Source organism: Papilio polytes, unplaced genomic scaffold, assembly GCF_000836215.1.
Source record: "Papilio polytes unplaced genomic scaffold, Ppol_1.0 DF823691.1, whole genome shotgun sequence".
In the NCBI taxonomy this organism is placed as follows: domain Eukaryota; kingdom Metazoa; phylum Arthropoda; class Insecta; order Lepidoptera; family Papilionidae; genus Papilio; species Papilio polytes.
In genome coordinates this window covers 2181804-2193111 of record NW_013525513.1, presented here as the reverse complement: position 1 = coordinate 2193111, position 11308 = coordinate 2181804, and the positions used below count along the sequence as shown (strand labels likewise).

Genomic DNA, 11308 nt, shown 5'->3' with positions numbered 1-11308 from the left:
TTTATTGTTAGTACGAGTATAAGTATAGAAGAATATAGGGTGTTTAGTGTTTAGTAAAATTAGGCCTCCGGACCTCTCATCAGACGAAATGCAGAATTGCTTCCACTTCACGCCTGTTTTCTGTCTGGTCGTGGTATTACACCGGGCGAGCTGGTCCATTCGAGCAAATATGTTACAGCGGGCACTACCACTGTTCCTACCCTACCGTTGAAATTCTGCTCTTATGGTGGACATTTTTATCAGTCGAATATCGCTCATCATCTTAAGTGGGAAGCTAATTTAATTCTCTGACTACATCAATCTCCAAATACGGTAACAGTATGACAACTTTTTTAATGTTTTTGCAGAGCAAAGTTGCTCACCTCAATTTTAAAATTCAGGCCAGCGGATAGTGTGGGCGACATACGATTTATTCTGTGAAAAGTGCAAAAACGATAAATTTACGACTCAGGTTCACTTCAGCGACTTTTAGTTTTTACTAAAAGTTTCTCTTTTAATAGATACTTACCAGGTATATTTAAAAAAAGATTTGTAACATTTTAAATTATGCAAAAACAATATTAATAAATTTACAGATCATGCACGCCTCACTGGCATCACTCCAACAATTTTGCATGCCTTGCTGGTAATCATACTAATATTATAAATGCGAAAGTTTTGATGGATGGATGTTTGTTAGAGTTTGTAGCCGAAACGGCTGAACAGATCTTAATGAAATTTGGCATAGATGTAGAGGATAGTCTAGGAGAATACATAGGCTATTCACTTTTCTTTTTTTAATTCCACGTGGATGGAGTCTCACGAAAGCTAGTGTTTACCTAACTATGGAAGTATTAGCTTATGCCCGCGCAACCAATTTGTCTCTATCATACGTCTGTTCAGTAAGTGCTAATTCAGTTTACTCTCGAAGGGACCCATGTCATACTTTGACGGTAAATTCAAACTTAAGTAATTATTCTACAAATATCCATATAATCGGTTATTCAGACTATTCTTAAGCCCCCCTTTATATGTCTATACACATAAAGGGGGGCTTAACATTCCTTTGTTAATGGATCGCCTAATTTTGGCCCTTGTCCAGTCAGGTCAGCAATTAACCTAGATTACATTACTAGGATATTATTGAACACTATGTTCTAAATGTATTCTATATTCTAATTGTTAACATATGCAAAAAAATTATATTTTAATAAAAACATTAGATTTATATGTTAGAAGCTTTCGGCAGTAACTTCATCCACGTGGAATTAAAAAAAAACAAAAGCAAGTAGCCAATGTGTTCTTCCAGACTATGCTCTACATCTATGTAAAATTTCTTCAAGATCCGTTCAGCCATATATGCTACCAACTCTAACAAACATCCATCTATGCATCCATCTGAACTTTCGCATTTATAATATTAGAAAGAATTTCAAATCATACCAAATTCTGTAACTAAATCTGTCTTCTTATAATCTGGACTATATAACCAGGTATAATTATTATCTTCATGATATTATTTACAGAATGAAACATAAACCCCCGATTTTAAAATAAGTTAAGCAATACATAACTTTAGTTATATGCTTAGACTAAGTTACGAATTTGAATAACACTGTTACCCTTTCTAATGCATATTGAAATATTCAAATGAAATCCAGCACTGATTTTATTGTATCCAATATCGAACGTTCACAACAGCTATGAAGTCTTTTTATTTCTTTTTATGCAATCGACGTATAATTTATTACAAATTACAATAATGATTGTTAACAACATTTTAGTTATCCATTAATTTAAATTTTACAATTCCTTATTTTAGTGACATTTAGGGCCTGTTCCACCAAATTTTAAATTGTCTGATTACAATCAAACGTGTAAAATATGTGATGGAAATATCGGATTTTATTCTCTTATCTGATAGTGGCGTCATTTTTAAGCTATCTGAGCCTCTATCAGTCAGTGGTGTGATGGGCTTTTAATGTTATTTTATAATGCCAAGAGATAACTTTTATATATTATGCAACTCAGGGTCCTTCAAGCGAGCCTATCATTTCCTCAAATGCCGGCAACGGCTGTAGTTCCTCTGATATTGCGGATGTCGAATAGCGTCGTTGACCACCTCGGTGTTCTCGCCGCTCGTTTGCCCCCCTTTATTATAAAAAAAAACTATAAAAAAGCATAAAAAAAAAACAGATCTTCAATTTCGCTCAAACAGATTGTCTATTAAACTTTATTCATATAAAAACTTAAACTGCAGCTTGAAATTTAGATAGCAGTTCCATTGCACGTCAGAGAACTACTTTGTTACAAACTTTTTCATTCTGTACTTCGTTTTTCAATCAGAATAACAAATTCAAATAACCGTTGTTTGGGAAATGGTTATTGATTCTCATTGCTTCATTCATTTAGAGTCTGGTCTGATTTTAAATGCAAACTTACCAATACCTAGTGCTGTCTGTGATTTCAATATTAACTATTTAAAATTTTTCTTATGAGGAAAGGATGGGAAGGTAAAGTGGATTTGACGGTGGAGGAGATGCATAGAAAGGGGATGGTCCTTTTTATGTGCGTCTCCTCCTCCGTCGATTAAGGGGAAGCACCGCATCTGCAATTGCGGATGTTTATGGGCAGCGGGTTCTTTCCATTTCGGTGGATTCAGGTGGCCGCTTGCTCGTTTGCCACCTTGTATTATAAAAGAAAAAACGTATTTGTACTTTATTGTAGGTACATACAAAATCATTTCACTCGCGTTTACAACTTTTCTAATAAACAAAAAATCATTTCACTTGAACAGCGAGGAAACGTCGACGAATGCCATAAAGTCGCAGGAAATGTATTCGCAAGCAGAAAGCAATTTCTTGTTCTGAATGTAGCAAAGCGTAAACGAGATAACAGGGCAATAACTGGCGGATTCTTTATTCCACCCGCACCTGTTGCCTTTTTGATTAAAATATTACAATCCGAAGCATTTGAATTCACTTTAACGATCACACCAAATTATTATGAACTAGCTGTTTCTCGCGACTTCGTTCGCATGAAATTATAAAAAACACTTCCTATGTTGCTCTCTAAAAACGAAGCTATTTAATGGTGAAAGAATTTTTTAAATCGGAAAAGTAGTTTTTAGTTATTTCAATACATAAAAAACACAATTTTTTCCTCTTTATAATCTTAGTACAGATATAGATGAGTTATGATACTACTTTTTATTAAATTAAAATCATAAGCTGTAAAACCAATAGAAAAAAAATGTTATTAAAATGAACGTAATTTAACAACTGTTTCGCAGTGGAAATCGACCTTTAACCCTAGAACATTATAACGGCCATCTTTATTATAACAACGGAGTTTAGAATGAAAATAATAAAAAGCGCCATCTATCTTTAGTTCTCTGTTTTAAGAAACAACCTGAAATTTGTGTTTTTCTACATAGATGTCGCTGTACAACAATTAATAAATTAAATCTGTTAAAATGTGGCGCTTCAAAATTAGTGTGTTGGTCTTCCACGCCTCATATCATCTACGGTCTGCGATAGCATATCCCTTGTATAAAGTACCTTCTCCACTTGACATTATCTATAACATTGACGCCGATAACCTACATGACTAATAAAGTTTATTTTACCTACTGGTTCTAAATACAAACGCAAACGTTGCGTAATGATTTAAAGTCCTTGAACTTCGCTCAGAGTTAGAAATAACTATTATTTGGATCTCAGCTAATGTGTGAGTCTTTAGTCAATAGTAATGGAATATTAGATATATTTATGTTTACAAGAATGAGAATACTCAATAATTCAAGTTACCTACATCTTACAATCTTACAGCGTAAAATTGAAACAAACTTAGCAGATAATTTTAAAGATGCCATGAATTGTATATTACAAGTTATAAGGATATATTTTTCAAGACAAAAAGTGTTATAAGCCGTAAGATAATCTTGTGTTAGGCTTATTTATGGTATGATGCAACATTTTATGACATTAAAGCATTTTATTATGGTCACAAATGTGTTATTTTAACATAAGATCAAGGTTACGTACCATGATTAATCTAACCTCTAAATTGATCATTCACATCTCAGTAAAAAATACTAATTTGTTCTTTTATCTATATTTCTATAGTAATGTTATTAAGAGGAAAAACTAGCATTTTTGTATGTATTGGAATAACTCAAAAACTACTGGACCGATATCTAAAAATCTTTCACCATTAGAAAGGTAATTTATCTGTGATAAATAAAGGTTGTTGTTTTACGTCTTATATCTTTAGAATTCATTTTTAACATGCTTTCGCCCGCGACTCCGTTAGCGTGGAATTAAAAAAATAACAAAAGTGAGTAGCATATGTGTTCTAGACTATCATCTACATCCATACCAAGTTTTAGCGAAATTCTTTCAGCCGTTTAGGCTACAAACTCTAACAAACATCCATCCATCTAAACTTTCGCATTTATAATATTAGTATTAGTATGATTTTACGGCGAAGTTGGGAGCAATAGCTAGTATTTATAGAGTAGAGCTCTTGTACAATGTAATACCAGGAAAATATATTTAAAAGTACCGTAATTTCAACACTGTTATGCTTGATTGCTTATACGTTCATTCAGTGAGTAACATTGAAGCTGAGTGCACGCATCAAATGAGTGCAGTGATTTTACGATAAATGGACTAAGGATAATGAAAAAAGTAAGTTTCTTCACTATATTACCATTTTTTAAGATAACCTAAAAGACAGTTGCCTTTGTAGTTTGTTTGAAGAATTTAAAAGATTATAATTGTTAGTAAAATGTTATTTACCGAAACATTTTTAATGAAATTAAGTTACTAAATTTTGCTTGGTATTACTGTTAGTGTTGGTTTTATAAATGCAATTTAAAATTTCACTTTGATGTAAGTAAAACTTCCATAATTATCTTAAGAAAATTTAATAGAATTTAAATCTCATCAGCGTTTGTACATCCACAACAAGGAGGTACTTTAACATTTACGTAATTGTTGTCACGGTTACTACAAGTATAAAGTACTGTTTTCTAATTTTTAGCTTCGTATTAAATTGTTCCTTTTTACACTTTTTGATTTTTTTTAATTGTATTTGACTATAGTAATTTCTTGTAATCCTAGCAAAAATTTGTTTTGTCATTTCGCTTCTTACGTCGGTATAAACGTCTGCAAATGTTGTTTACAGAAAATATAACCATTGTTATCTATGATAACAATATCAAATCTATTGTGAAATAAATACTTAATGTCTGTCTGTTGGATAATTATAATAATTAACCAATCTCTAATCTTACTAATATTATAATTTCGAAAATTTAAATGGATGTTTGTTAGAATTTGTAGTCTAAACTGATGAACGGATCTCGAAGGAAATTGGCATAGAGGTAGATAGCCCGGAAGAACACATACTCACTTTTCGTTTTGTTTTTTTTTTAATTCCGGACGGAGTCGCGGGCGAAAGCTACTATACATATGTTTAACTTATGAGAATGATGACTACAAAGATGGTTCAAGACCGATGAAAGTATTCATAGATTGTGCAAGGGAAGCGAATGGTTTCAGATATGTCTGTTCATACATATACCAACACAATACGTAAAACTCAGAAATAAGCTTTAGTTGCTTGAATAAGCAAGCTTGGGGGAAGTACCACAAACTTGTTAAACACGTTTGTGCGGTAAAATTTTGTATCTTTAGTTGTAACGCGTGTGAGGTCATTGTACTTTTATAAATACACATATATAACTTTGCTTAGGAAATCAGCTGGACTGGACTGGACTGGACTGGACAAATCTGTTGTACTAGTGAAAGTATATACTTTGCCCGTGTCAATAGAACGTCTCCGGGGATAACGTTGTGGAAGAAGTTTCATTACTTGCCCTTATCCCAATGGAGGGTCGGCACAGTATGTGCTGCTCTTCCATAAATTTCTATCAGCCGTCATATCTGAATCCACTACCTTCTTAAGCATATCCTCTTTCACACAATCCATCCATACTTCTTCGGTCTTCCTCTACCTTTGTAGCCACATTCAATCTTAACACTTTCTAGTTTATGTCCCCATCGTCTTGTCGTTGTGGAAACGTCACAGTATTTAAATCATCCGTGGTTCTGACACTATTTATGTCGCTCAAGGAAAACGGAGTGATCCGTGCGCGTGATAAATATTCCGAGTAGTACAATACTGACATCATAATACACCATTCATAGTAATCTATTTGAATTCAAATATAATTCTTTGTTTGCCTGCTTGCTTTGTGTGTTCCTAAACTGATCAGATTATGCTTGATCCTGACTTTGACTTTTGACTAAACTAACAACTGTTGGGCGATCGTCGATTGTTTCGCAGCCAATTCAACTGTTTAGTTGCACAACTAAAATCGAGTAATGTGCGCACCTCCATACAAGCTCATAGGAATCAAAGCGCGAAAACAAACAAATGTGCGATAGTGTATTCAAAGGTGTGTGGCCACTCTTAGTGTAGATTTACTATAAAAGATCTACAATAATATCAACCTTTAGTACCCAGTTATCGTCTCTGAGTACACAACACATTGAACTCATACTAATAATATTATTTTCCTTTTTAGATGTTGGTCAATAGAATATCGTTTTTTATAAGTCTGCTGGTACTAATAGCAAGCAGTGATGGACTACGAGTATTGGTGTTCTTTCCAATGATGTCAAAAAGTCACAGTATTTTGGGACAAGGCGTCGTTAGTCGTTTACTAGAAGCTGGACATGAGGTAATTACGAATTATTATTATTTTTGTGACCAAAAACAAGTTGTCAAAGTTTTTCCGTCTGAAGTAATTTCTTATTCGAATGGCTTTTTTTCTTTACGGTATTATCTCAAGGTTTCCTTTTTATTTGAAGAGAAATTAACCTGTAATTATTTAAAGTAATATAGAAAAATATAAAATGCCTTTACAGGTGGTTCACGTTACATCGTATCCTCGAAGTAAGCCAGAGCCAAGATTAAAGGAAATTGACGTCAGTGTTCTCGGAGAAAGGCTTCGTGACCAAATGAAAAAGAGTGGTAAGTACAAAACTGAACGGATCTCGATGAAATTTGGTATAGATGTAAAGGATAATGTGGAGTAACACATAGGCCGCTTACTTTTGTTTTCTTTTAAAGTCAATGCAGACGGATTCGCGGGTTAAAACGAGTATGAAATAATTGTCTATCACTGTATCGGTTGTGATATTTAAACTATAATTTCTATAATTAAGTATCAGATATAAAATTATCAGATATCGTACGCGAAAAATAACACGATGAGTACTAGTGTTTATTATTACAAGGCAACGATAAAAGATTATCTGTTTTTTTAGTTGCTTCAAAAAATAAATCTTGAAATATAAATTTTCGATTTACTAGATTTTTTTCTTTTGGTTTTGTCATAAAATTTAGGCCTACAAAAAATGTCAACAGTTTTACTACAAGAAACATAAAATTAAAGTGTATAGTTTAAAAATATAATATTAAGTGACACTTGAGTAATAAACTCATACATTGTCTATTCGCGTGATAGGGGACTTCCGTACCATTCTGTGACGTCAGACACTGATTCACATCTTTGTAAATGTTTAACCCAATGTTTTAAACGCTCAAAATTAAAACGAAAAATTTGAGCACGTTTAATAATCAAAACATATGCAGCAAGAGAAAGTTAATAAAATGCCTAGGAAATTTAAAAGCTAAAGCTATATATATCTCTGTATAAATAATACAAATTCGGAATTTCGCGGATGGATAGATGGATGTTTGTTAGAGTTTGTAGCCTAAACGGTTGAATGGATCTCGATGAAATTTGGCATAAACACAGAGGATAGTCTGTAAGAACACATAAGCTACTCACTTTTGTTTAAATTTCACGCGGACGAAGGCGCGGGCGAAAGCTAGTTTTACATATTTGGCATTTAGCTATACCCGTTGACTTTTACTCTGGACTCTTTCAGTTTGTTGGTTAATATTTTCTTTTTGCTAATCATTATTTCATAAATTTTAATATTGTCTTGTTTTATAGCTTCAGATAATCCATTCGCCTTAAGAAACTTGGTCGGCAAAGGCAATATTGGGGATTCAATTTTATTTTTATACTTCACATACGACCTTCATCGACAAGTGCTTGAAGAAAAGATTGTTGTGGATTTACTGAGTGATACCAACGAACATTTCGATGCTGTTATTATTGAATGGTTCTTCAATGATGTTGCTGCTGGGTAAGAAGAGTCTCTTTATAATATAAAAGCAGGGAAGTGAAGTGAGATGACGACCTTTTGTTCTTTTAAAACAACGCATCAGCAACCTAATCATGTTGCAGATGTTTATGCGGAACATTTAGTTATCTGAGCGAAAATTGATGCGCGTTTGCTATTATAGCATCTCATGCATCATATGCTTTGAAAATCTCTAGGTAGTTTAATGATTTCTCAATTTTCAGGATTGCACCTCTCTTTGAATGTCCACTAATTTGGTTTGGATCGACAGAAGCTCATTGGCAAATTTTACAAATAGTGGACGAAATTCCTAATCCTGCTTATAATGTTGATATTTTTTCAATTAACCGATCTCCTCTTACATTTTGGCAGAGGACTATGGAATTATGGATGATCCTTAAAAAGTCACTCATAATGAAGTAAGTACAAAAACTATTTTGAATCAGAGTCTATAGAAGATTTAGATAAAAATTTTAGATCAACTAGAAGTAAAGGTAGTGTTTCTTCATTGAGCGACAGTCTTTAGCATGTCTGATTCCCAGTTTTAACATATATTTTTGTGGTTTGTTAGATTGGAAGCTTTAAAAATTTAACATCTGATGTAAACCAAGTTTGTTCTTACAGCTTAGTTGTGGTTCCATTCGAAAGGTTATTATACAAAAATGTATTTCCTCCGATTGCATCAAAGAGAGGCGTGGTAGTACCATCATACGATGAAGCTATTTACAATGCATCACTGTTATTCCTCAACTCACATCCATCTATTGGCACATCATTTAGATTACCACAAAATGCTAAATATGTTGCTGGTTACCATATAAACAAAAAAGTGGATCCTTTACCAAAGGTAAGTCTTTCTTTAATTATAGATAAGTAGCTTTCGCCCACGGCTCCATGCCGTAAATAATACCAAAGGGGATAGCCTATGTGTCCTTCCAGACTATCCTCTACATCTATGACCAATTTCATCGAGATCCGTTCAGCCGTTTAGGTTACAAACTCTAACAAACGTCCATTCATTTAAACTTTTGCATTTATAATATTAGTAAGATTTTAAATTAGATGAAGTAATCTATAGTATATAAATTTGTGACTTGACATTACATCACTTCATAGGACTTCTTAAGCTTTTCAAACTTCAGTTATTTCGAAATGTCATTATAGCACAATGGTGAAATTTACTAAATTTTTTTTATTACTTTACTTTTAGGACCTACAAAAGTTAATGGATAGTGCAACACACGGCGTAATTTACTTCAGCATGGGATCAAATTTGCAAAGTGCTGATATGTCAGACGCAATGAAGGACTCTTTGATCAAAATGTTTGGCCAACTCAAACAAACAATCATATGGAAGTTCGAACAGGATTTGCCAAATGTTCCCTCGAATGTTCATCTCGTGAAATGGGCACCTCAAGCGAGTATTCTTTGTAAGTCTTTAATGATTTCTAGCGTTTTTTTCTTAAAATTCTATCTAATCAGAGCGCGCCCGCACCTTTGACTAAACTATCGCACAACTGTTTAGTCTTGCTTTGATTTCAATAGGCTCAAATGGAGATACATTCACTACTTGATTTTAGTCATGCAACTAAACAGTTGAATTGGCAGGGAAACAATGGACAATCGCTATACAGTTGTGCGATAGTTTAGTAAATGGTGTGCGCCCGTACTTAGTAGTAACAGATAAATACGAGTATTACTTCTTTCAAGAAAATTTCATAAATCCGAAGTTTAGAAGTTTAAAACAAGATTTTCATATTCTTCAAATCAAAATTTTCAGCACATCCCAATTTAAAAATGTTCATAACACACGGTGGACAACTGTCGACAACTGAAGCTATTCACTTTGGTGTACCAGTCGTGGGTATTCCTGTAATGGCTGACCAACATGTTAACATGAGATCTGTCGAAATCAAAGGTTTTGGAATTCTAGTCAAGCTCGCTGAAGACATGGCTCCTAAAGTTAAAATCGCTATTGAAAAAGTACTACAAAACCCATAGTAAGTATTTAAAAACATATTTTTAAGAACTTTTAATGTCAATTAAGGTTATTTTTTTACTACTCGTATTAAAAGCCAACGTTTTGTTTTAAATAAAAAAAGATTTGCTGTTGACATTATATTCTAGCCTCTAAAAACTAAATAGCAATCATTTGTAACTACGAGTGATTGCTGTTTAGTTCTTATAGGCGTTAAATATCGTTCCTAAATGTTAGATCTTATTATGTGCCTAAGTTTGTTAAAGATAACTACTAGCTGAAGAATCATATTATATAAACTATTGTAGTTCAGAATGATTGTTGATTGTTTTTATTATTATTTTCAGTTACAAGCAAAGAGCTAAAGAGGTATCACAGATATTCCATGATCGGATTCTTCCTCCGGGTGAAGAATTAGTCCATTGGGTGGAATACGTGGTCCGTACTCGCGGTGCTACGCATCTCCGTTCGCCAGCACTCGGCGTTCCTTTGTATCAAAAATTATATCTGGATTTCCTAATTGTGCTGATACCGTTAATGTATTTATTAGTTAAGTGTATTAATGTTATTAGAAGAAAGTATTCTAGTTATAAATCAAATAAATTGAAAAAGAATTAGTTTTAAAATAAATGAAAAGTAGTGTTTTCTTGTTGTTATGTTACTTTTTCTAACCTCCTTACAGTAACCTTATTTTTTATAACTATCCGTCTTAAATACCATTTATTTAATGCTCTTGTGGTTTAATTTCGATCAGAGGACAAAAATACATACGTTCATTTTTTATTAAACACATATTTTTTGCACTATTTTCTTAACTAGCTTTCTCCCAAGACTGTGTCCGCGTGGAATAAAATAAGAACAAAAGTGGTAGACCATGTGTTCTTCCAGACTGTGCTTTACAATTGTACCAGATTGAAGATGTTTATGGGCAGCGGTTGCTTTCCATTTCGGTAGATTCAGGTGACCGCTTGCTCGTTTGCCACCTTATATTATAAAAAAAAATCCATCCATCTAAACTTTTGCATTTATAATATTAGTATCATGATTGGTTAATTTAATTTTATAACATATATAGACACGGTGATACTGACTGTCCTTACACATTGCATACTTTATTTACTTT

General features: G+C 33.2%; 1 protein-coding gene across 1 annotated transcript; it reads left to right on the top strand.

The window, feature by feature from the left end:
* The first annotated feature begins 4580 nt into the window (after window positions 1-4580).
* LOC106104271 (2-hydroxyacylsphingosine 1-beta-galactosyltransferase-like) lies at window positions 4581-10927 on the top strand. The gene is made up of 9 exons (XM_013284271.1): window positions 4581-4670; window positions 6575-6730; window positions 6918-7023; window positions 8015-8210; window positions 8432-8626; window positions 8832-9054; window positions 9418-9637; window positions 9988-10207; window positions 10533-10927. The coding sequence occupies exons 1-9, from the start codon at window positions 4662-4664 to the stop codon at window positions 10801-10803; spliced, it is 1596 nt and encodes a 531-aa protein (XP_013139725.1). The 5' UTR covers window positions 4581-4661; the 3' UTR covers window positions 10804-10927.
* The last annotated feature ends 381 nt before the right edge of the window (window positions 10928-11308 follow it).

Excerpts from the sequence above, each read along its gene's own strand:
- LOC106104271 (XM_013284271.1), top strand. Across the intron at positions 8,211-8,431 it reads TTCAATGATGTTGCTGCTGG|GATTGCACCTCTCTTTGAAT; the intron begins GTAAGAAGAGTC and ends CTCAATTTTCAG. Across the intron at positions 9,055-9,417 it reads AAGTGGATCCTTTACCAAAG|GACCTACAAAAGTTAATGGA; the intron begins GTAAGTCTTTCT and ends CTTTACTTTTAG.